At 41.9% G+C, this 27,091-nt stretch overlaps 1 protein-coding gene across 1 annotated transcript; it reads right to left on the bottom strand.

Moving 5' to 3' along the window:
- Positions 1 to 358: 358 nt before the first annotated feature.
- On the bottom strand, positions 359 to 27,041 carry lmo7b (LIM domain 7b). The gene is made up of 30 exons (XM_070836160.1): positions 26,989 to 27,041; positions 26,709 to 26,792; positions 24,103 to 24,173; positions 23,413 to 23,482; positions 21,778 to 21,884; positions 21,356 to 21,386; positions 17,774 to 17,887; positions 17,529 to 17,694; positions 16,567 to 16,714; positions 13,576 to 13,635; positions 12,671 to 12,839; positions 12,089 to 12,237; positions 11,707 to 11,890; positions 10,843 to 11,475; positions 9,286 to 9,630; positions 7,886 to 8,000; positions 6,969 to 7,130; positions 6,660 to 6,835; positions 6,467 to 6,530; positions 5,677 to 5,712; positions 4,958 to 4,983; positions 4,719 to 4,826; positions 4,520 to 4,603; positions 3,976 to 4,163; positions 3,271 to 3,323; positions 3,024 to 3,189; positions 2,710 to 2,895; positions 2,475 to 2,583; positions 1,197 to 1,299; positions 359 to 935 (listed from the first exon to the last, which is right to left on the bottom strand). Exons 2-30 carry the CDS (start codon positions 26,775 to 26,777, stop codon positions 913 to 915), a joined length of 3,915 nt encoding a protein of 1,304 aa, XP_070692261.1. The 5' UTR covers positions 26,778 to 26,792; positions 26,989 to 27,041; the 3' UTR covers positions 359 to 912.
- Positions 27,042 to 27,091: the final 50 nt, after the last annotated feature.

Raw genomic sequence — 27,091 nt, 5'->3', positions numbered from 1 at the left:
CATGTATAGTTTACTGCATCTTTGTAGCGGCCGTTAATTTTTGTTTCGTAAATGGACCCCTATTACTAGATGCCACTGTTGTCAGCTAAAGTTAGATAGATTAGTGCACACTGGAAAGTACTTAATTTTCTGTGTGTAGTGTAGAATAGAACTTCTATTTTTAGATATTATGACACTGAAACTAAAGTTAAGAATGGTCACTGCTCAAATAGTGCAACCCACAGTAATTTGGCTATATTCAAACATTGGCATTTCTTCCTTCAGTATGACGCTGGCCTTTGTTTTATAATGAGAACAATGATGCCACCATGTGGTACACAAATGAACAAAATTCATAGATTATGTTCAGTGCACTTTATTTACAAAAACATTTCAGTTAAGATACCAATTTTCAGGTGAAAAATACTTGCTTTAATGTATACACCACTGATTTAAACCCAAAGTGCACTTAGTGAGATTACAACAGAACAGAAAGTGCTTCGGTACAAGTTAAAATGTGCCACCATACATGGGTTAAATTAACAAGACATAATGCACTATTGGAAAAATATCAAATGGATCATGAAGATATGACAAAATAGCAACGCTAACATCACAATAAAAACAAATCAAAAGCTAATAACGCCATCATTACTTTATTTCATATATTAAATCTACATTTTCTCGGACACAAATTAGCAGAAAAGAGGCTGGACAAACTATTTATACCATATTTGATTTAAAAAAACAAAAAAAACACAGCCGTTAAGAGATTACTTTGCTACTAAAACTGTAAAGTCTCTGATCTCCAGACAATCACTGTCGGACACAGAGGTCACAGCTTGGCTGTGTTGATGATGTTTCCATGTTTATCCAACAGGACTTCCCTGTAACTCAGCTGCTTACTCTGTAATCTGGAGTGTGGCATGTTGGTCACATGGAGGGGCCACTAGCGGCTGAAACAATAAAACATTAATCAGTTTGATTTTTTACTTTACAAGCAAATAAACAGTTTCAGACAGTGATTATAGCCAGTGCAAGTACATTTGGTTTTATTGTTTTTCACTGCAGGGAAATTGGCCACAAAAGAGCAATTGTACTGATTCAGAAAGAGTCTGAGCAGAAAACAAACTGGGTAATGTACAGAATCTGTGAGGTGTGATGTATTTTTGAGATGATCAGCTGAGGTCATTGTCTCGCAAAAGGCCGACACTCACACTTGAGTTGGAAATAGCAGGGCTCACAGTGTGGCTTCCCGTTTCGGATTCGAACCTGGACTCCAGCCTCAGTTCCTCTGAGATGTCGGTAGCAGCCCACGCACTGAAAGGAGGGGGGAGGGGAGTGAGAAGAGAATTAAAAAAAAGGGACGTTTAAGAGAAAACAAAACAAACAGCCGACCTGTAATGTGGGCTGTTTGCGTCCAAATCATTTCACCAGTTTTGTCTGCCACCCAAGCTTCGTTTTTGCAAAAAAAACACAACATATATATAAATATTCTAGTGCTATGTGCGTCTGTAACTCATATTAGGCAGAGAGTTTTAGAAGTGAATCGCCTTTTACATTTACATGCTGATGAACCTGGGTCAACTAAATATGGGGGTCTTCTGCCAGTGAGATTTTCACAATAAGCATCTAAAAAGCGCAGCAGGACAGCAGGCTGGCGTCTTCCACTCTACTAATCATCAGCAGAAAACTAGAGGCAGAGAGAGAAATAGCACACGGGAGCACCAGGCCACGCACCCTTTACAGACGAGGACACAGACTGCTCAGGCGAGATGGAAGCATAGAAAGGTGGCAGAAACGCTCCTGCTAGCAGGTGCCTACGAAGCCAATGTGATTGAAAGACAGAATACATGATATGACCTTATCAAAAAGGTACGGTCACATTAGTCTGCAGTCTAATCAAATCCTCCCACAGCGAGACATTACTGGGCGGAATGATTGTAGGCGTCTGTGGTCGAGTTTCCAAACGTAGTGCAAATTTGAAAGGAAATTTTGTGAGAGAGGTGCAACCTCGTGCGCATTTCCTTTCAATACTATATCAGGAGGAATATCAGGACGACGTGTCGCTGGCGGCGCCAGTTCTCCAGTTGAAAGCCAATAATGTGGCCAATTTGTTTTATATATTTATCAATTTTAGTGCATTTGCATTTTTTCTGATAAACACTTTGGTCTGCGCTAGTCATTTTCATTTTATGACTAAATTTGAGTTACTTAACTATTTGTCCAGTCTCCCAACACAATATAAAAAAGAAAACAAAATGAACAAATGCACTGTATGAGAGAGATGCTGTGACAGCACACTACAAGACGACGCATCAGTGTTTCTATCTGAACGCGTGCATCAAAGTTGAACACCGGTGACCTCTGACCCGCCAGACTGACGGAGTAGCGCATGGAAACACGAACCACTTCGAGTGACTGACAGATGGTGTAATTGCTTGCAGCTCACGGAGCTACTGTGACCGCACCTTAACCCGGTCATGACCTCTCACCTGGAAACAGGCGAGGTGGAAGCAGAGACTAAGGGCCTCTATGACCATGGCTGCCCCACTACCCAGGACACGCTCACACACACAGCAAGTCCTCCTGCCACTGACCATCCTGAGGCAGCACATGGTGACAGTGTGAGGCCAAAATGTACAATAAGGGGGAAAAAAAAAATAGAAAGAAAAATACACCACAACATGCACAAGAGACACAGACTCGCTATTTGCACAAATGACTGACCTGCCATGATGAGCGGAATCCATGGATGCATTTCTCTGGGATAATATTGATCCGGTGCTGTAGCGGGAGGAGGAGTTCCTGCTCGGAGCACAGAAACCTGCAGCCGAGTGTGGCCGAGGGTAATTGAATGTAGCCGTCGAGAGCGAGGACTGACGCAGAGCATCCAGGTTGTCCAGAGACTCATACCTGCAGAGAAGTTCAGAGGACAGTAAGAGGGCGAAATGAAAGACGGGGAGGGGCCGCCATAATCGAAGGTTGTGAAACAAAGCGGCCAGAGGTGCAGCGTTAGTCCTACTTGGTAAAAATGCGCCCACCTCTTCAGAGGAACCCCAATATAGATTGGCTCCTTGTAAAAGCTGCTGCTGCGCTGACGTATCCAGCTGTTGTCGGTCAGAAGCTGAGTCCTTTTCTTCATCTCCTCCAAAATCTGCTGCCTTTCGTGCTCAACTTTAGACTGTCCTGTTTTTTTTCTCGGATCACCTGGACCAATCAAAGTTTGGGGAGTTAGGACAGAATCACCAGAACAGTGGGGAATAATACGACAGAGAGTGTAAAACTAACCTTTTGTCTGTTTGTGGGGGCCAGCTAATGCTGGGGTAGATAAGGACTTTGCCCTGTAGGGGGAGAGAACAGAGTCCACATTATTATACAAAAAAATGTGTTTGTCTTTAGGGTCTTCCCCATACTGACTGCAAGATGATGTTGGCTTCAAGGTCGACTGTTCTTCTACAAAAAGTTAATACTCGAACAAAAACAGACAGACAATCATCGTGCTTTATATTACTTATTTTACAGCAAACAATACTTGGCTACTTTTGCAGACAGGCATACTGCACCAAAACCTTTATGCCCAAAGCTGAAAATTCTGAACCATCATACCGAAGTGCAGTATAACTAGGCCCAAGACGTACGGGAGTGCGTGTGTGAAAATAAGGGGGGGGACGGAGCTAGTTCTGACCTGTGTGCAGGAGACAGCTGTGCAAAGCTGCAGGAGTCCTCAGCCCTGAGGTAGAGCATCAGTAACATGAAGGCCAAACAAAAGCAGCAGGAAGCAGAGCAGATTCAGCAACAGTGTAAAAGATCATGACAAATTAAAAAATAAATAAAATATGTTTAAAAAAAGCCAAATAAAATTTCTCAAGCCTTTCTTTCAAAAGTAAGCACAGTGACTGCACTACACACAACATGGCTTCACTCTGCAAAGATGGAAAAGAGTTGGTGCTATAAAACAAGGGGAGGAAAAAAAAAAATAAAATAAAAAATTACCAGGCTTGATCGGTAATCTTGTCACTTTGCGCTCCTTGAGCTTTACTCTGAATTCTCGATCCCGCTTCCATCGGCTCATCTCTGTCAGGGCTCTGCTCTTCTTCTATGCTTTCTTTCGTCAGTCCGTTCACATGGAGCTGGCCGCTGGCAGGGCTCTCGCCACCGTTTGTCATCTCAGAGGTGGACTGCTTCGAATACACGGACAAAAGGGGAAAAAAAAAAAAAAGACATTCTATAGAAACAATGTAAAGCACTTAAATTCCTGTCAGCTCGGTAATGACAGACGTGTGAGAGCTGCTGATTAAAAATACCAACCCGTACTTTAACAGCCTTATGTTACATTCTGTGGGTTAGGAAAATGTTACGTACGTTAATGAAATACGACAAAGAACTGTCAATCAGGGGCCTTAATGCGCATATTTGGGGTAAATCTTTGAATAGCTCTTTCTCTATGGTGACTTTATCAACATTTGGTTTAATCTTTTTTTTTTTATATATATATGATTAAAACTGCTTAGAAAAGGCTCCAAGGATCACACAGTACCCCCAACTTCCTGTCCCCAACTGCATCTTGCTGTGCCCTTCGCCACTCCGCCTCCAGCCTCTCCTGATCCCGCTGGTACTGCTCCTGAATGAAAGACACAAACATTAAGGATGTTTTCAACTTGAACTATATGAAGATTGAGACGGTCAAGGAGTGTCGACCTCCTTGGTGCTGTGTGGTCCCTGTGTTGTGTCTTCACCTGTAGGAGGCGCTCCTGCTCTTCCTGCCACTTCTCCTGACGCCTGCGATCCTCCTCGTGGTCCCACGACCAGCTGGATGAGGAGGGACTGAGGGATGGCACCTGGAGCTGGTGATGCCCACAGACAAGACTCAAACACAATCACAGTGCAGTGCAAACCTTTTCCACACACACACACACAAAATGTATGTTTGAAGATGCAGACAAATATCCTTTGATCAAGCGATGTGGCAACTTACATCAGATATTGCAGATTCTGAACCCCCTGTTTGGGAAAAAAAGACAAAACAAAGACAGGTTGGCAAAGAGAACACCAGTATGTAGCTCCTAAAGATGATATGGGTGTGTGTGATAATATATAGGTCAGAATACACCACACAAAACCTGGGCACACATTAGAAGAATTTAGAGCATTTTCCCCACACAATGGAGGAGCTTTTTATACATGCATGTTGTCTTTTTGTGCATCTTTGCCTGGTTTCTAACTAGATAAGACAAAATAGTCAACATTTTACTTAGTTCATTCCCTCGACCTCTGACAAGTCTTATGCAGCCTTATGCATCCCACTATGCGACTAAAATACAAAACATGTTGGAGAAAACAAATGCGGTGATAATGATTTGCTATTGGAGTGGTTAATATTCAATCTGTGGCCCTCTCACGCCACAAGACCTGACCGAGGATCAGGATCTGGAGCATGGAGTATGTAAATAGATTAATGTGTTAATGTATCCCCAGGCTAAAGTCACTGCACACAAATACTGAAGAAAACAGAGGAAAAAAAAAAAAGCAAAGAGTTAAACAAGCCAGAGGGAATGAAAAAGGCGTATTCGCATGCAGTTTAATATGACAAATCTGCTTCCCTCTTGCTTGATTTTAGATGCTAGCATGTTGCTCAGAGTACAGTTAAAAACCAAAACACACACACACACACACACAGACGGTGCCAACATTTACCACACAAGTAAACCCATGAGCTGTATCCTGTAGAGCCTGAACAGAGAAGCCATTGTAGTGGGACACACATCAGATTAATTAACAACAACAAAAGATGGTTTTTCCAGTCATTGTGCAAGAGAATGAGAAATTTAACAATTAAAAATTACACTAATTAACATTGAGAACATGGACTAATGCAGTGAAGGACACATCTGTTGCACACACCTAAACACTCCATATAACAGACATGATCAGTGCTGTCAGCTCTGTGGTAAAGTTGTGCCACGACGAGCACCGTTTGGTTTGCCCCAGTTTATGAAAAATGAAATGAGAAATATGGTTAACTAAAACAGCATGTAGCATTTCTTTAAATTACTGTTCATTTGTGGTTAGACTAACTTTGATTGCAATATTGTTAAAGTGCCCAACAAATGTTATTGCGGCGGTAAAAGTTCTCATATCATCACTGCACATCCGCAGATTCATTTTAGCCCCATCTTAAAAAAAGGCAGCCTCGTCTTAAAACCCAGAAAAACTGATTTAAAAAAAGGAATTGCCAAACAACAAAAGCAAGCACCGGCCACCAAAGCTGCTACAAAAAAAAAAGGAGCCGACATCCAAATTGGATTTTTACCTCTCCTGAAAAATTCTGCCCTCCTCGTCTGATTTTTTCTAATAATATTATAATCTACATGAGGAGGAAGTACAAGGTGAGACATCAGATACTGTAGCAGATGCATTCTGTATCTGAGGAGGAAGATGTTTGTCACTTAGTATTATCGCTATTAGACTTCATGTCTGTTATTACCTTTATTTCTGGCTGTCCTGTGGATGTCAGCAAGCTCTCCATGCATGACTTTACCTTGTAAAACCTGGGCAGGTGAGAGAACACCGAGATTCACCTGATGAGCACCACTAATGCGGCTGCACTATCAGAAGAAAAGCTTGTGCATCTACTTTTGGATTGTTTTTAAGTGACATCTGTCTGTAATGCTGCTCACATTGTCTGTCTGCCCACTGAATTTGGACACTTTCGTGACCGAGCTTTCTGTAGAGGCGCCACTGTTGGCATGGTGGTCGGGGCAACCTATCAGAACGGGCGCTGCTGCAGTCAGATTGAGGGTCATCCTGCTCTGGCCTGGCGGGTTGGGATGACTCCCCTCACACGTGCTCCAATCTAATGAAAACAACCAGCCATCAACACTGAGGCCACACTGTGAACCAACGTTTGTGACCACTGGTTGGAGGTTAGATAATCACAAATCTTCTCAGGAGGTGGCCAAAGACCCTTTTTCAGATCATTATCTTACCCTTATTGCCATAGCGCCGAATGCCCATTGTCAGGCTGCCGGTTTGCAGGGAAGATGTCATTTTATCCTTCCACTGGGTGTAGTTTATGCTTGCCACAGGAACTCCATTAACGGCCATAATCTCATCGTCCACGCACAGCTGGCAAAGCTCCGCTGGACTGCCTGAGGAGGGAGGGACAGGTGTCAGGAAAATTATGAAAGATGAGAAGGAGGACAGCAGAACATTAGCAAAAAAACAAAAACGCACACAAACTAAGAAACGAGCCGCAGTATTGAGGACAAGGTTGCTGTTCCAAGTTAAAAAAAAAGTAGGCCAGTAAGACAAAACGACAGCAGTGCGTAAGTGACACCTTCTCTCACATCTAATCAAATATTCATGGTTGAGTTTTAAATCACTGGCTACATTTTGTAGGTTGCCTTGTAGTTTTATGAGCGTACAGTAAGTGTGCACAAAGGAAACCGTGAAAAAGAATACACCACCGATCGTGTAACTGTTCATGTACAGTATACGGTTATCTGTACAATTCATCTGGCATAAAAGTAACTTTTATTTTCTTATTTCCAGCCACATGAGAAGTTTTGTTATAGCTCTAAATAAAATTCCAGTAACATTCTTTTGTGTTTCGGTAGTGACAATTTGTCTACGCTCCGTATGTGCTGTGACCCATCAGTGACTTCAATTGCTGCAGTTTCTAAGTGCAGGATGTTGGAACAAATTTCCTCTTGAAGCAAAAATGAATAAATAAATAAAAAAAAAGAAAAAAAATTTAGCACTGCTGTTTCATCACTAAAATGTTTCACAATGCAAGCTTCAAAGTGAGGACTTAATTCTCAATACTATGTCAGTCGAACCATTACTGTGATGCCAGTGAGCCAAAATTACAGCAATCCAGAGTTAAATATAGCTGAAATCTTACCAGGTTGGATGAATTTGATTCTCGCCCCTGTGGAGTCCCAGTGCGTCTGGAAACCAAAGTCTGGTCTGCTGTTGGGTTTAAGAGTAAGGCTCACTCTCATGTCACTGTGATCCACCTGAAACACACACACACACACACGTAAAAGGTGACACCCTGTGATCCAATGTCCTGTGCTTCCTGGTGGAAACTAGACACTTCAGGGGCGTGCTACACAAATATAGTGAGGGACAGGTTTATTAAGCACAATGTAGTGCGATCATCACAGCAGCCCTGCAACAAAGGCCACCATTGTGAAGTTTATAGTGTTCTGTTGTCAGAGGCGATTTAATGCTACATTCATGTTGGTAGTGGGGCAGAATTATATTGAAAGGCGTTTCTGCAACCCCTTAAATTACGAGGGCAGAATATTAAGAACCACCTCATGAATGGCATCAAAAACTGAACATTAGCCCAGTGCTAATACACATATTGGGCATTTTGGGGCTAATAGTGTTTTGAAGGCACTAAGCACCCACAGGTCTTTCCATTTACTCTGCTGATGAGATTGATTAGGTTGGTGCAATGCTGGAAGTTACGCAAGGTCGCCAAAGTACATGCACCAAAAAAATAATACCATAAATAGGAGCAGAGTCATCTCACCCGAGCAGGTGCTACTAAACAGAACAGTATGGGGAATGTCGATAGACCTTTGTGACAGCAGACACTTTGACTGGTAATACTTGGAAAGCAAAAGTAAAATGTGATAGTGAAACAGCGCGCCCAGTAACAGCACCATTGAATTGGCTCACCTGAATGGAGCACAATTTGGTATAATTGACACCATTAAAAACTTCCAGTGTTTTTACTGCTATGAAAAGCCAACATGGCTGCTGTGAGAAAGGCTGATCAAACTGTCCTGAGAGATGAACCTATTAGTCAAAATACGAAAAAACACCCTGCAAGTATATAAAGTTCTGCTTTATGTCTGTTACACCACATTATTTTCCAAGTTTGACTTGCTGTTCCAACATATTAAGGATTTTGTATACACATGAATTGTAATTACCACTTATGTTGCCACGAGTGGCGTTCATTTGTTTGCTCAAACTTATTTTGATCAGTCACAATAACTATCAACTGATCAGTCCCTGATCACTGCTCCAAGTACAATCATTTATAACTAAATAGAAGAGGGATTTTTCCATCCATTTGCCTGTGTTCTTCTAAGCTACCTTTGACTCATTTAGCTCTTCTATTGATGAACAGGCACTGACCTATAAATTACATTGATTTGATAATCCCTGATTAAATACAGTTTGATCCAGGATTCAAATATTATATGTTTGAAAGATGTTTTTACGGTTTTAAAAAGTGCGTCAATGTATAAACATTGCGGTGCACTGAAAACTAATACAGCATACCCCTGGGCGCTCAGTGCTTTGATTAGACGGGAGAGTAGAGCTTTTGCTGTGGGCCTGCAGGCTTGAATAAGGTTGCGGCAGCAGCTGAGTTGGGGCGTAGAGCTGGTGGTGATAGCCATTGATCTGGAAGGAGGTCTGGCTGGGAAGAGTGGCACCTTTCACCTCCTCCCTCTGCTCTGTACCACTCCGCTCTGCCACATCTCCCTCTTCCGTCTCTCTGATTGAAGCCTGGTGTTGACCCTTCAGATGGACGGTCGCAGTCTGTCTTTTGAGCGAAGATTCTCTGGGCGGACAGAGAGATTCTTCTTTCTCACTTTTCAACAGCAGACCCTGGTTGTTGTCTACCTGGAGATGAAAAAGAAAAAAAACAGGATGTGCCTGAGAGGACAGCACAGATTCATTTGACTGCACCATTTTATTCTGCAGCATTGAAATGTGACTGTGCTGACATTTGGTGCTGAATGTCTCCGACCCACAGAAAGTAAAAAATGTGTAATCTTGTAGTCAGGTGACAGTGTTCACAATGGTGCAGCAGCATTTCTATAATTAATGAGGAGGGCGATCTGTGAGAGAGGAAAGGTAACACAAGCTCGCTCACAGAAAGTTCTCATTACATTAACTAGTTTGAGCCCATTTGGCAGACTAAACAAGTCCCTATGCATCCCCCTGAGCACTAAACTTCCATTAAGCCAGAATTACAACCATCCAGGCTGAGTAAAATAAAATTGGCAGGTTCAGGTCAGCTCTTATGCTTTTGGAACACTGCAGAATATTTTCAATTTTCGCTGTGGAGACAGACTGTTTATCTCTGTCCTACCACCATATCCATCACTGTAATTACCAGCATTTTTAGAGTGTCTTGATTTCAAAATTGAACACATTTCAAGTTGAAACAGGATGTAAAGCCTGAATGAACCACAGGGAAGGGCTGTTGAAAAGTGACAGTGGTGGTAATATAAAATCCATCAGACTATCAGTCTAGTGTTATCTGAGGGGGTCTGGGGAGGGAGGATGGTAAAAAAAAACACCACCACCACAATACTGGTTAAATGTTTTCTGTATGCCAAGATGTGAACACTAAAATATTTTACAAATCAGAAAGGTAATGTTGACATTTTATATTTTTCATCTTAGAAAAGACCAATATAGACCACCGTTGCCGTCCAAAAACTATTAAAAACACATCAGTTAGCTGCACCACTCAGTGGGTGATGTGTTCCTTGTTATGACAACCATGGGCACTTTAGTTTATTTTGAGTAGATCGTGCTTACACTGCACACCTAAATCCTTGTTAGCGTATCAATGTGCATGTACAAATCCACAGCTGAAAAAGGCACTACTTACTCCCATTTGAATAAAGCCGAATAAAACTAAAGTGGGTGGTTAATATATGAAAAACATTGACTTCTTAAGTCAGTACCATGACAGGAAACAACATGGAGGTAAAACAAAAAAGGTTTTCCACTTAATGGTGGCTTACTGTGTGATGACAATTTGGTTAAACTGATGCATTCAAAGACAAACAGTGCTACAGGTGCGATAACCAGTGAACTCACGGTGCAGAGTCTCGGCAGTGACGACACCCTGGCCTGCTTTGTCCCAAAGGGTCTGGCTGTGATTGCAGAGGAGAGACGGGATGAGCTCTCGGACCGCCGGTAACCTCGAGGAAGGCTGGCAGAGCCGGACCACGACCCGGTCCTGGGCAAGTACTTGTAGATGCCTGAAGCCTGCTGGCCTCTGCCTTGCTCAACTTCTGGTTCCCAACTGGTCCTCTGGCTCTCTACCTGGGACTTGTGGTTCAGGTGGGACAAACCATCCAGAGCATCACCTCTTGCATCAGGGCAAGAAGCTGGAACTTTTGGATCGACACAGAACGGTAGTTCCTTGTTGTGACTCGACATCGATGCAGCAGGATCCCTGGTGCTGCTCGACTTTGTGGTCTCGTTTGGCTGTATAGTTGTGCTCAGGGTGGAGATTTGGTTTGTGAAAGTGTTCTCTGGCTTGGCCAGTTCAGATGCGGGCTTGAAAGGAGCTGGGCTGCCCTGCGCTTTGACTTGGGTCTGGGAGCTGAAGGGGAAGTCCAGAGAAGGTGTGGTAACTCCCGCTCCATCTGAGGCCAGGGAGGCAAAGTGGGTCCCGTCTCCTAAGATGTTCACATCAGAGGCAGGCATGGCTCCAACTGATGATCCCTGAGAAGAAATAAGTCAACACTGGCTAGAGATTTGCCATGCAACACTGTGAAATAAAACAAAAATGTTATACATGTTATACTCTGCCTTGTGCAAATGCACCTGTATTTGAGTAATCTTTTCTGTCATCATCCATGTAGACAGTTTCACCACAAGTGCACTGAAGTAAATGCAGCCAAGGGGTGTTCATTAAGGTCAGGGTGGTGAAACAGACCATAACTGTAAACTTACCTGAGTGTGGGCTGACTTATGGGGGCTAATTGGAGCCGTGGGGCTGAAAGGTGCCTCGATGGCGTAGCTGCGGGCCAGCAGAGCTCGAGTGCGTGGCCGGAGATCAGAGCTCAACGATTTTGATGGCGGGGAGGTAGAGTAAGGACGGGGGGCAGGGTTCTGCCTGCGTGGTAACGGCTTGTCTCTGGGAACAGCCATGTAAGGGAAGAGGAGCCAATGTAATAAAAGGAAGCAGAAGAGATGTGAGGAGGATGTGTGTCATATTACGTGAGGTCACTGTGGCATACCGAACAGGTCAGCAGCTTTTCATGCACCATTTTAAATAAACTCTTGGTAGCAACACGGTGTGGAAGCTTAAGCTTCTCCTTTACAGTTGTTGTACCTCTTTAACAGTCCGCCTTGTGCCTCATTCGTCTCAGAGTCAGCCGCAGCCCCATTGGTCATCTGGTTGATGACATGCTCTCTGTCTTGTGACTTCCTGCGGTGATCAGACTTGGTGCTCCTGCGACGATTCTTCCACTTTGTTAAGTCCTGAAGCAAATGCATGCACACAAGCAACTGTGTTATTGGGTTACGCAAGTACAACGTAATATCATTACCAGTATTTTAAGCCTCAAAAGACAGATTGTATTCTAGAAAACTGCTTTTTGTTCAAGTAGAAAGTTAATTCTTACAAAGTGAAATCTCAAAACAACGCCCATTCAATCACCATTTTGGAGCTGTCAAAAACATATCGCACAATCTGCAGTACATGGAGTTTGTCCAGTTTGTCAAATTTACTTTAAAAATTTGAGGCCTTAAACTTCTTTGAGAATTTGAACACATACAATTTGGCACAAGCTGAGCAAACTTCATCTGCTGAAGCACGTATGGAGCTTTTGAACTATCACATAACAGCTGAATGGACTTTGTAGTGAGACTGTTTTGTGAACATGTTTTTGTTGTAGGAATTTCCTAGACTTACATCATGCCACTGAGCTTCACTATCCTTGGCAGCAATGCTACACTTGCGCTTGTTTTCTTGTTTCCATCCGCCTTCAGTGGCAGTGTCCTGGCTCACATCATAAATTGTGTTCCCATCGGGTACTTTACGCATGGGGTATACCATTGGGATGTCACTGAGTGATTTGCTCCTGGTTCAGACAGACAGAGACAGGACGTGGAAGGTTATACAAAGCAAAAAAAAAAAAATGTGGCATTAAAAACACTGCAGCTTTAAGTTGCATGAACGCAGAACAAACATGATAAATGATGTTTTGAAATGCAGAGCAAACATACATGCTATTTTACACTTTTCTCGATGCCAGATCTCTCACACACACACACACACACAGAGAACATGACAGGCCAGTATGCTGCAATACGACACATTCTGCATCCAAACAAAAAAAGAATCCTTAGCCTGGTGCAAGCAGGAGTGTAGCATGCAAGTCAAGTAGCAGCAGTACAAATGGCAACAGATGTTGCTGTCTGGATAACAACAGCCATGACTTGTAACAAGTAATAGCACTGCTGTGGGCAACAGAGGATGTCAAATGTGACATTCAAATAACTTACAGCAGCATTTAGCAGGTGGTGCATCAAAACTGACATAATTTGATGGGAGGAACCAAGACTGTGATTACAAACAATCCTGTAGTTTGTCATAAATCCAACTGTCAAGTCTCTGCCCAGACAATTAATGGCAGGAGTTAGAACAAGCGCTCCATTTTATGAGAATTCAAATGATGTTTGCTGCACAGTTTCCATTGCGGGTAAGCTGAATGCAAACAGAAAGCACAACCTGATGAAGCAGCAACGAAGCAATTACGGACAGAGCGGCTTCAGACACGTTTGCTCCAGTTTTAAGCCCAAAACTTTAGGACTTACCAAATCCAGCCAGGGTTGACCTGAACTGGTCTCTCAGGTCTGACCTGGATTTGATATACTCTACAGAACCAAAGAAACAGACATGAAGACAGATGAAGTCCATTATGCAACTAAATATATCAACAACAAAAAAAGAAAAAAAAAGGGGGCATTCTGACAAAACAGTGACAAATGATGAAGTAAAAGAAACATTACTTGTTGTACAATGTTATTGGACAGATACAACACATACCCAATATGGCTTCAGTGCCAGAGCTGTAACACAAACCTAACACACAGACACAGGAGATTTTGGCAGAGTGTGTTTAATGCACAAAATCACATGCGGCACAATATTGTAGTCAGTTTATTGACCCACTATGACATTGTATTTTTCCACATGGCAGCCATACTCAAACAGAGAGTAAACTGGAAAACGTTAGATGCTGGCACCAATGGTGTTATAAATAACATGATTCTGTTATGCCTATCAAGGCGTGACACAACACATGAGTCATCCGTTTGAACATTATGAGCTAATGAGTCACTCAGCATGGTGCTGCTGAGTCCTCACATCACCAGCACTATTAAAAACAGGTGCCTGAGTAAATGCCAGATAATGTGACATATAGCAGTTAGGAAAACATTAGTAACGGTACAAAGCACATTCAATTTTCCTCACAACTCCATAAAACATCGATTTGGTAAACTGAGCAAAATTTGCATATTTTACCAAAAGTCGTGTCCTGTACTGATGGATTAGAGATTTGCAAATGAACAAGATAATGAGTTGGATACCTTATTAGTGTTTGTGTCAACAATCCGTACAGAGTGCGTGGGTGTGTGTGTGTGTGTGTGTGTGTGTGTGTGCACGCGTTAGCTATGGATCTTCCAGACGGGAGTAAGTGTTCCAGGTTGGCGAGTGTTTCTTAGAGATGCTTTTGAGGCTCTCCAGATGTGGCAGAGATGCTTTGTACAGTGGAGGATGTCACAAGCCAGGAAATTAAGTCAAAGTCAAAGTCTTCCTCAGGAGAACGCAACGCTCTATGGCTACAGCCAAAGAAAAGGAACAGAAGATGCGTCAAATGAGTACAATAAGATTCACAGTAAACACTCTTAAGAAGAAATAGGATACGCATTTGTAAGGGGTTTAGTTCAGCAGTTTTAGCTTGTCATCTTTCTTGCAAACTAGCACTAGCTATTTCACTGTGCCGAGCAAGCTAGGATTAAGTTTGCTGGCGTAGTTAAAATGGATTTATGAACTACTATATAACACTGTAGCCAAACAGTAAATCAACAGAAACCATTTAGCAGCATGCCGCTATGTCACAGCAGGTTATTTGACACACACAAAAGGTCTCGCATTAGATTATGCCAAAAGCTGTGCGGTAAGTCATACTCCAGCCTGCAAATCCAGCCCTTTAATATTTTGCTTCTTTAAAGTTAGCAAGATTACTTGCTGTTCAAGCAATGCATCAACAACTTTGCACATTAAGCATACAGCAAAGTACAAAACTGCAGCTTCAGCTATGCTTTCATTTTAGTTTTGGGTAAGTCTTAAGGCTTTCACCGCCTTGCATCATAGAGCAGTAAAAAACAGCCAACAGACCTCAAGCCTTGCATTTTACGATACCAGGGTCTTCTCTGGGAGCCGAGGTAGATCGTGCGCACACGGATCTCCTCTTCGGGTGTCCAATATTGGGGTAAGAAGCGGTCAAAGTTGGGGTTGGCAGACGTCTGATGAAGGGTCTGTTGGACTCGCCGTGAATACAAGTCATCTAAGACAGGGTCCGCCTCAGTGAACTCGTCATCCGAGTCTTCCTCGCACAGAGCTCGCGCGAAAAGCTCCTCGTCAATGGCAATCTCGGGAGAAGACGGCGTGAGGTGGGGTTGAGGAGAGAAAGGGGCATCTTCAATGCTGCAGCAAAGAGTGGTAGACCCACGTCTAGGTTTATTCACAGCTGTGATCACCACACAGACACACTCGGTGTAGCCATTTCATCCAAAGTGATCTCAGAAATGACCTGAGAGCACAAAGCTGCTCTTGGCGTTAAAAGGCCGAAGTGTGACTGATGATTAATGCATGGAGACACCGATTGTGATAGTGCTTCGGTTAAGGTTGTGGTTAAGCTTTTCATTTCCCAAGCAGTAGAGCAGTAGGTGGTATGGTTGAGAAGTAACAGAGCCAAGCAGGAGCAAAGACATCCACAGATCTTCACACAACAGCTCCAAGCTGAACAGACTAGTGGGATGAGAACAGACCTTACCGTCTGGCCTGCCAAGTCAAATACTGTATATCATCATCATCATCATCAACTTCTCAGTGCTGCTGCCATGTGGTTGCAGGAGGCTGCTGGCCAAACGGACCCCCATGCTAGTGCTCACCTGGGCAGCCGTGTTACCGTGGTGACCACAGGCTAATTGCATATGAAAGGAATCTGCTCTGAAGAAACTAGTCGGTTCAATCCGCTGGATCATCGAAGACAAACGGCTTACGTTTGTAAACACTAATCTGAAAAAAAGGGTTTTTTTTTGCATAACTACTGACACCGACTCATTTCATAATAACTTCCTTTCCCAACTCTTCACTACAAAAAAAAAAGAATAAAAGAAAAGACTGACATCAACTCTACAAAATAAATGAATAAATAAAACATACAACCCTGAAAATACTAAAAATATGAAACCAATTATCACCTTGTGTGTGTTGTGTGAAAGTAACCGTCCATGCATGCCTATCCAATCTTGTCATCACAGCATTTTTTGCCACATACAATATTGGCAAGACAGAAGTTTCCCTAATACTGTATGCTGCTGTTACTGTTGTCAGTAGGACACTGAATGGTCATTCTCATAGATGTGCAAATACAAGTAAAATCTGAAAGGAAGATGTTACAAAAAAATAAAATAAATAAAATCAACCGCAGTCGTCTAACATCTATGGATAAGTGAGTGAGTTAGCAGCAGTGAGTTAACTCTGTGTGTGTATAGTAGCCGACGCATTCACAGTACCTGGCGAGCGGGCTGGGGCAGCCATTCTCCTCCCGTCCTTGTTTTCTCCGCAGGAGAGGCGGAGGGATGTAACCTTTGCTTTGCTGGGTGGAGGGCTGCGTGGTCTCCATCTTGAACACCTGCTCAGCTTCCGCGTCACTTCCACAACCTTAAGACCGCACAAATGTAGAAAATGAGCAACAGAGGAAAAAAAAAAAAAAAAAAGTTTGGAGAACAAGGAGGGGAAACATAAGCTGAAACATCAACTAAAGAGAAAAATGACTCAGCCGAGAAGCCTTCATGGTTTAAACAAACGAGAAGAGTCTAAATAACAGCAGATCACTGAGAAGAACCTTTAGTCTGTCGAGTCTTCACAGAGCCAAGCCTCTAGTGAGCACTGGGCCAAGTATGTGACCCTCTCCCATCACATACACTTTTTCATCACCACAGTGTGGAACTTGTCACAATCCATCACTGACGTGCACTGAGACCAAGCACGGCAGAGTGCAGACACATGACTAATTGAGGATCAGCAGGTTACACAATGAGGTTCACTCAACAAAATTAGGCTGATGGCGTAATTCATGATGAATATGAAATAAATATTTGGTAAGTTTCTGTTCTGGCATGCCATTTTGCAGATTTAAAGCAGGAGCTAGATCTTTTAGAGGAAAAAAAAGATTTTTGTGGATAGCAGGTTATGTCCTCCACTCTGGGAAGTATTACAACAACAGTTTTTTTGAGATCGATGTGAAATGTTAGCTTGCATAAAGAAAATAACCTTGACAACAGAAACTCACATAGAGTGTAAAAAAAAAAGAGTGTTAGTATTGGCCACAGTGTTGGAAACACTACCAAGTAATTCAAGCAAACTGCAAGATTGCAGGGCACAAACTTTACAGTCAGTGTTGTTTCCCCCCCCCCCAATAGAAAGGGATTCACCCTGTAGGTTCTGTGGTTGGCACAGAGGACTGTAAGCGTACCTTCACTGTTTGGGCGGACGGCTCTGGAGTCCACAGAGTCTATGCTGTATCCAATGTTCTCCATCTTATAGCTCGATCTCATGCGCCGACATTCCTCCTTCTCTGGGTACCAGCACTCTTTGTACCCGCAGTCTTTCACGAACGCATTACTGCCCTCGTCTAGAGCCTGGATTTAGAGGAGAGGGTCAATGTAGATAAATCAGAAAAGGACTGCAACTGTGTTAAAGCCCAGAAGAGAAGCTTACCTTGGACAAGGCCAACCCTAACAGCCCCTCAAAGGCCTTGAAGTTGAGCTGAGGACCGCTGTAGAATGGGTCCAACTGAGCCTTGCGACCCAACCAGTAGATTGTAATCAGAACCTGGGTAAGAGTGGACAAAGACATGCAAGTAGTACACAGATCCAACCACGCACAACTTCCTCTTCCTTCTCTAGCAGACTCATCTGCTCCAAATCAAAAGTTCAAACCACAGAAAGTGATTTCTAAATGTTCAACAACTTACTTGAATGTTTACAGTGTTGCACATTAGGATCTAGGATCGGTACCAGGGTGGACACAAAGGCCAACATAAACAACTAATGCGGTAAAAAGAAGCTTAACAGATCAACGAACAGTTGCAATGACTTCTGCAACTAAAAATACACAGGAGAAAACGAGGCTAAACCCAACAGCCAGTCCCTACGACCCCAACAACAATGGCCATCAGCATTGTGGAAAACACTATGACTTTGTTTGGCAGAATTTTACCCCGACTTGCCAACAGTCAAAAGTGAAATGCTGCTTAGTGTTGCGCCGTCATTCTGCAGCCCCTCTCCTTTCATAGCAGGTTTGACAGAAGCACGTGTCAATCTGTGCCTGGCAATGCTATATTTTCAGCTGAATCAGAGGGGAGGATAAACTCTGGGGGAAAAAAAAAAAAAAGTGCTGAGGGGTACTGCATTCAGAAAACCTTTAGAAACTTGTTCCCAGGAAAACACAAATGTAGTTAAAAAGGATAGTGTGCATACTGTAATAGATTCCAGCCTCAACATGGCTCTGCGAGGCTTTACTTGGTCACAGCAGTGCTAAAAACCAAAGGCATCCACATGCTAACAAAGACACAGCTAACACAATGATGTTAAGCAGGTATATAATGGCCACCTTCTTAGTTAAGCATGTTGACACAAAGTATGGCTGAGGGTGATGGGAATGTTTTACAGGTGTTGGATCATTTGGGATTGGACAAATTACAATTTTTACCCGCTGATGGTGCTAGATGAAAAGCCAAGATATTGCAATTCATCCTGAATCTGCGTCCAAATTTGCATTGAGAAATATCACTCAAAGCCCCAAATATCAACCTCGTAGTGTAGGGAAGAGGAGGAAGAGTGACGGAATCACAGACCATGAATATCTGCGCCAAATTTCATGGCAATCCATCCAACACTTTCTGAGATGATCAGTCTGGACCAAAAGTGGAACTACTTACAGACATTGTACTCTACTATCCTTAAAGCCTGGCTTGAAAACAAACACACACATACACGCGCCACTAGGGAATTTGCTTCTTTTTTTACCACAGCATCAGGCAGAAGAAATACTGAAGGTGAAGTATACGGCCTTCACAAGACCGCTTTAAGAAAAAAAAAAACATCCATCGTACCGAAAATTGTTGACAGACACACACACAAACCCGACAACCATTAGTAACAATGCCGAGTAAAGGCCTGTGAAATATGACACTCTTCCTAGCATTTAGCTTTTTATCATTTCAGCAAGTGAAGCGTTTTGGATTTGTAGAGGAATATCCACAACACTACGTGTCAGAATTTCTCCATCTGCATCGTAACAGAGCCATCTCAGAGCAGTCAGCTGGTGGAAAGAAATCCATGTAGGGCCTTAAGAGATGATTGAATAGACTCAATATTTAACAGCATTATGCTATTTAGATGTAAAAGATGAGAACTGTCAGTGGTCATAAATGAGTCTGAATTCCCCATTATGCTCCATCGGTGTCTGAAGCGGTAACTCACCGGTCAATAGAAAGCGTTCACTGAATACAGAGTTCTAGCCATCAGTGTCATCGTAGAGTAGAAATATAACCGGACTAAAGGTTACCTTTTGATTCTTTACAAATGATGTATAGATTCAATGTTTTCTTAAAATGGGCAGTTCTGTGGGCTATTTAAGCCATTAAAGCTCAAACTGGTTTCTCTTTTCCCCTCATTTGTACAATCAGAGAGTGAACAGGGTCTTACATCAGGCTTAAGCACAGGGACACGATGTGTTCATTATTCTTTAATAGCCTGCCACCTACTTCATGCCAAGGAGATCTTTACACTGCACGCAACAGGTCGTCATAGGTTAATCCCATTTAATGGGATCATTTACCAGGTATGATTTTATTTATAGTCAACTATTTAGGAACCTACTAGTAGCTGTCAGTGATAATCCACATCTGTGTAGTGCAAAGAGGCTTATGCTTTATGTTTTAGGAATTACGTTACATTTGCTTGGTGATACTTAAAATCACTGAAAGAACTGTGATCAACTGCCTTATTATTTTCCTCAAATCAACGCAGCTGGGTTTAAAGTAATAATTGTATTTATAGTAGACTTTTTTTCATGGTTGGAATCATTCTCCATCCAACTGGTTGTGTTGAATCAAACAAAATTAACATTTTAAGATATGGAAAACACACTGCAAAATTTCTTGGTGTACTTAAAAGGAGATTTTTAGAGCCAGACATTAAAAAGGCAACACAGTATTCTTAACACGTGATATCGTGACCATCTTGTGAGACAGATTACACGTACACAACATGTGCGTGAATTTCTAGAGTTAGAAATTTCTTTAGATCCAATCTAGACAACACCATTTAATCAATTTCCTCCTTTTCATATTAGTAAGATCAAATACCAATTCAGATTACATTGTGGCATTAGACACTTCTATAGGCCGTGACATAACTTGATTACCTTAATTGTTGCAGTTAGAGTTCTCTTCATTTTTCAGTTAAGCTAAACATGCTTATAAAACCTCCAAATAATCATTTAGTCTCAATGTAATCCTCTTTTGTTTGGGGCGCAACAGTACATGTCAACATTATTTCACATTGTGTCACTCCTGTATGTAAAAAAAACAATGTTCTGTAACTTTAAGAGTTTACTGTATGAATAGCTTGTCTTCCAATATTTGCATATCGGTTTTGAGACCTGCATTTCAATGGACACAAATTGACCCTAATTGGTTAATTCAAAGAAAAACGCTACACCCATTTTTGAAGAAAGAGCGCTCTGACGAACGGCCTCATTACTGGGTCCAAGTTGTCGGCTATTGTGTGATTCAAATGAGGCTTCCCAGATAACCAAAACAACCTCATGAGCTTTGAAACATGTAAAATACCAGCAGTGCACACAAGCGTGTACACATACAGTAATCACATGTTCCACACACACACTAAAGCTGGGAGAGACAACATACAGATACAGTTTAGGGCATAACCATAAAACATACGACTCAGTTGGGGTTTATTCCAGATCATGGGAATGAGCCTCAAACTCAAAACAGCAAAAAACAGCAACCCTCCTTGACCATCACTGATTCTTGATGCTGGTGACATGTTGGCATCAGCAGCTGGAATCTGTGCACTACAGATACTGAGGTGATAGATGGGTAGTTCAGGTGAAGTGGAGCAGAACAGAGTTGCCTTTAAGGTTTTTAAACTTACTGACCAACAGAGGGAACCCGGAAAATATATGAATGATAGGAAAAAAAACAAAAACATTTAGGGCAGTTTAGGAGGAGAATAACTGAATAAATGGACGAGGCATCCTGGTCAAACTTACATTTTTGAGTCTTCTGTTGCTTTCATCTCGCCTAAATTAAAAAAAAAAGGAAAGAGAGATAAATATCTATATAGAAGACTGATGCTCTATGCTGCAATTTACATTATGACTGCACACGCTCACACACTAAAATACAATTTGCACTGTAAACAAGACAGAGCCATTAGGAGAAAAGAAAAAAGAAAGACATCAAGTCATCACACATTTGCAACACTCTACTAATCAGCCACTTATCTGAATTTATGGGCAACAGGCCATCAACCTGTATAAAGCTGCAACTTCTCAGGAAAAGCGCATACCTTTATAAATGCAAAGCAGCAGTGACACTCATGCAAACTATCCGACTATCAGTACAGTTATTCCAGTAAAAAAAAAAAAAAAGACATGTTGTACATATGCACTTGACATGCCTATTAAAGTACCTGAGTGTTGCGCGAGTGGACAGGTCCTGTAGGTCTCCTGGATGAAACAGCTGTGACACATTCAGTCCCAGTTTCCCACAGGCTTTCAGGAACACACTCACATTATCCTGGAGATTAAAAAGCGTCAGAGAAGGCGAAATGAGACCATTAGAAAAATAAAACAAAGAATCTTTTTCAGGATCAACTGATGTCAGATGAGCTCGCAAAACCTTACGGCAAGCGTCAAGTGATCTTTTCATTGAATCTTAACTTTCATCAGCATTTTGTTCAAATGATTTTAAACACAACACTCTTTTTTTAACTGCATTTAAATACGACCCAAAAAAAAAAGTAATGAGTTGCCTCATTTTTAGGCGGTGACCCTTAGGTGAAATAACATGTTGGCAGCAGATTTTATCAGCTGTGGCCAATAAACATTAATTGTGGGAGTTAATTAAACTGTTGGCTGGAACCATTAAACATTACGACCACTTTAAGACAGACAGTTTCCTAAAAAAAAAAAAAAAAAAGAGTTGCCCCATTTGAGACACATCCGTTGCATCGGATCCCAAACGACAACACTACTAATGCACTAGTGCTATAAATCTTAGCTAATCTAAGCATTTTAGCACTGAAAACTGAGGCAAAAACAGGACAATTTATCTTAAAATATCTACTTATTGTTTATCATAAATGTACAGCTGTACTTGGAGGGTGGGGACAGGGAGGGCAGGGAGGAGCCTCTAGTGGCAAGTGAACAAACTGCAGGATGTGAGTCTGAGCTGATACAGAATGTTTAGTGAGAATGTTTAGTTTTATAATATCAATAAAGATCAATTATTTATTTTCCTGACATGTATTTTTTATTACATATGACCAGATTTCTATTACCATGCAAAGATAACAAATTTACCAAAAATAAAAATTAGACCATGTGTTCAGTTCAGGATGTTTTTTCTGAATTTAAATGACTGAAGAGTAGAAAATGACTATAGACACCTATGTAATGCTCTGTAGGAATATAAAAAGTATAACCAATTTCTTCATAATGGGTTAAAACATGCCAAAACCTCCAGTATGGCCCCCAAGGCTGCCATAGTAAGTGCTGATTCTCTACTGCATCTGCATCTCATGCCATCGCTCCAGCGCCCACAATTGGGCTCTGTCTATTTACTGGCCCCCGATGGGAGGTTACAATTGATCTTTCCCTGCTCTTGCTTTGGGCAGTTTCGGCAATTATACTTGTATGAAGCCATCAAAACACAGCCTGAAGCCAAAATATAAATCTGCATTTGCATTTATGGCCAACTGAAAAAAATTTACATATTCAGCAACTGGGCTGTTGCACTGAGAAGCAGTTTCAAGATCATTCGAATTGTGGTAACGGTGTCTCTCGGTGCCTTAGACAGGAAACCACACGTGTCAAAACTTCCTGGCGAGAAGTAAGTACTTGTGATATACTCAATCAAAAAAAAAAAAACTCCACACATTTTAAGTGCTTTATTTGAGTTCATTCATTTAAAATGTCTATAGAACTCAAATATTTATAAGAGTCTTCTATATTGTTTCACACTCAAGGGTGAAAGAAAACACAGATGCTACACAGCCAGACTACCCATCTCCACACACACACACACAGTAAAATGTACCACTCACCAGGCCAGCAATAGGAGTAGAAAGCCTGTTTACTCTCTTAATGATGCCAGGTTTCAACTGGTTGATCAAGCTGCAAGTGAAAAGAAGGGGAAAATATTCTATGTTAAACCCCTGACTTTAACATCTAATAAGAAAGTGACATTGAAAAAAAAAAAAAGGAATAAATGTACTTGCTTATAAACCTGTTTGGAGCTTGAGTCTAGTTATAGTCAGCTTAAAGCTCTTGATTCTTTCACTAAAGATTCAGCTTTAAGCTCCATAACTAGACTTCTGAGCCAATAGCTTATATTTGTTGGCCTCATTGTTCTTTTGTAGCCACAAGCTGATGTTTAGAGTCCTCATTCCACTGAAACAGGAAGTTGATGTAGACAGAAAATAATATCTGATGGTCTGCATTAGGTGTAATTGAATTCTTGGGATATTCCTTTAGTTTGTTCACCCTAAGTTACGATACAAGCACGTTTAAAGACACTGAGAAACCTCCAGAGAGCAGCTTTGGATATTTCTATTGTTCCAAGTTGGGTCACGGCTGCAGCTGACGCTAAGCTGGCAAATTAACCTGACTGCGCTCTATAGCCTCGGGCATGTTGCATGGTAATTTAGCTTGGATCCAATTCTCTGAAATTAAAGTGAGACTTCGTAAAAAAGTCACAAAGCACGTTTGTTACAAGATTGAGCATTATTACTCACTCGCAAAGCAGGACTCCATTTTCCAAGGCAGCACGGAAGTCTTTGCAGCCAAACGATTTCCCAGTCACTTCCTGACAAAACAAAATAAAACAAACTTGTAATTCAATTTGTAATTCATCCATTGACTGGTGCATTTTATTTGGCCACCGTTAACATAGGTGTGTTTTTTTTGCCTCATGTATTTGACTGTTTTTGCAGTTTTCCCCCATCTGGTGAAAAATGAGCTGGCCCTCCATTCACTCCCACTAAAAGAGACATAAAACTGTTCAGCGAAAATGAAAAGGAAAACAAGTTCCTGGTTGAAGATAATAAAAACAGTTCTGTGGTCCACAATGCAGACGTTTCCCTTTTTTTTAAAGTTGTAAACAAAGTGAAATGAATTTAGTGAGCTGGGTACCATTAAGATTTAGCCTGAACAGCTGAAAAGTCCAACTACTGCACAAAAGCAAGGCTTAAATCACCCCCCATACAAATTAATACAATATATCTACAAAGCTAAACAATGAGCCTTTTTTAAAAAAAGTGGGAAAGCATAGCCACCAAAAAAATGTTTCAAATCAAACAATACAACATAACCCAAATAATTTTGCATGGCGGAAGCAAGCACAAGGCGAGGGGGGCTTTGTAATGAGGACATAAAAATGCCGCTATTAGGTTTCGGCTCCATAACTAACAGTGGGCCCCAAAAGGCTATTCTTCTCACTAATTAGTCCCCCCAGGAATCCACAGTTAGCGCGTTTTTTGGTGGAACTGGGCGCCGGCCATCGAGCGGATGCTTCTCAGTGGAATCAGACAAAACAATGCAGCACCAGGTTGACAATAAAATCACAATCACACGTTCAAGGTGCGGTCTGTTCGACAGCAGGGCCAATGGATTTCAACCACATGCTCTTAAAGTACGACTTGAATATTTCTCTAGACAGCTTGGCTTGTTAAAAAGTGAGTTCCCCCCCCCCCAATACAAGGTGATCAAACAAGGAATTTCACTCGCCGGGATGAAAATATGGGCATCATCAATGAATCTATGGGATCCAGTTTGAGCCTGTGGCCTTATAAAATGATGTCAAATATAGAGCTCAAGTAATTAGTCGATTAAGCAAGTTAGAAGAAAATCGGATAAAACAAGACATGAACACATCACTTAAGTTTCACTAGCATATGATATTATGTATACAAAATGATTATTTGAGGAAATTGACAAATTAAAATCAATAATGCAAATAATAGTTAGCTGCAGTCCGAGTTAAATCAAAAAAGGGAAATTGCACTTCATTTAAGAGATCATTACCTCTTGTTAGGGAGATGGACACTGCTCTAAAAAAAAACAGCAAAACCCCAGCTTATAAATTGGACTGTGGTGCTCCTGTTTCACCAGAAACTAAATGGCCTGTTTACATAATATAGAGGAGGCCAATCTATTCTTATTTCTTCATCACTTCAGCAGGCGAGCAAACACATACGTGTAATTGCTGCTGGTGCTGTGCTAATGATAAACAAGCAACCATTTCTGGACACTTGCGTGGAAACTTATTATTATGCAACGTTGAAAATTAGTGCACATTCCCAGTGCTGTCTGGCGCGAGGAGGAGTTTATGACACCATTTAGCATTTCCTTAAAAAAAAAAAAAGCAGCATGCCTTGCATTGCCTCCCCTCTCCTGTCCTGTCAGCGCACTCAAACACACAGACCTCATCACTGTTCATCCATCCTTTCATTTGTCAGTGCAGGAAAATGGACGGGCAAAATTGGCACGGGCTCACTGCCAAGAGAGCTCTGGACTGAATTCTCATAATGATCCACTCAGCCACAATTAACATTAATGGTCCTATTTACAGTTGGTCAACAGTCAGCACCCACAGTCTACAAGTTGTATTCATTGGTTATGATTTAAGGGATTAGGCTCCTACAGTGCCTGGACAGGAGCAGCCAGCGACAACCTCAGAAACGCACTGCGATAAAACCACATTATACCACCTGCCTACACCGTGTGCCCAACACATTAAGCACACAAAATGTGGTTAAAAATGAGGGTTTGTACCGACTTATCAAAGCCAGCCACATGTGCAAATCTAACCCATCTAGCACATCACAACTCAGTGGATGGACTAAAAAAAAAAAAACAACAACAACAAACAAACAAACCTTGCAGCGTAAGGCACGCTGCTGCTGCTGCTGCATATTTTCCTTTTAAACTTTACCTAATTATCTGCCTTCCCTCCACGTGAATTTTCATCAGAAGCTGTCGAGGCAAGTCTGCCAGTCAAATCAATTTTTATCTGGAGATGCTCACAGAGGGTTTCACTGTGTCAGGAGCCGAGACTCTTATCAAGGGGAGTTTTGCATTTGAACTCAAAGATAAGTCTACAAAAAGGTGCTTCAGTTTAGGTTTAAGAGTGCCCTGAGTGTCACCTGGTTTTAGTGAGTCCTAATGATAGTGATAGCCATTAACTAGTATGAAACGTTCTCTGCCTCCACATGGGGTTAGATGACTGACTGGCCAAATTATAGCAGTTTGTGAGGGGAAAAAAAAAAAAAAAAGAGCACTGATAGCTGCGCGTCTCTGGAGCAAACGAGGAGGAGAGAATAAAGAGATGAAAGTGAAGCACCTCGATCCAGCGTTGAGCCTCGTCGAAAGCGTCTGCACAGCTGACGCTGCTCTGCTGGCGCCACTCCATCTTTTATCTTCTCAGCTGTAATTGGAGGCAAAACAGGTAACACTTGGTTCAGCTGATTCATTGTGGGTGCAGGAGGCCGCCGCCGCCATGCACCCCCCCCCCCAACTAAGCTTATCAAAGAGGTTAATAAGTTCAATGAATGGCAGCAAACATGAGGAAAAATCTGATCTGATTTAACAAAACCAAAAAAAAGAAAGACACTTTGAGTCACCTTGTGCTGTGCGTCGCTGCTCACCGGTGAGTGCTCTCTGCTGATTGACGTCCAGTTTATCTCCGGACGCTGCTCACCTCAGGCTCTCCATCCCGGAGCAGTT

The sequence above is a fragment of the Pempheris klunzingeri genome, chromosome 1 (assembly GCF_042242105.1).
Source record: "Pempheris klunzingeri isolate RE-2024b chromosome 1, fPemKlu1.hap1, whole genome shotgun sequence".
NCBI classification, from domain to species: domain Eukaryota; kingdom Metazoa; phylum Chordata; class Actinopteri; order Acropomatiformes; family Pempheridae; genus Pempheris; species Pempheris klunzingeri.
The sequence above is the reverse complement of the archived record's forward strand: the minus strand, read 5'-3'. Positions and strand labels throughout refer to the sequence as shown.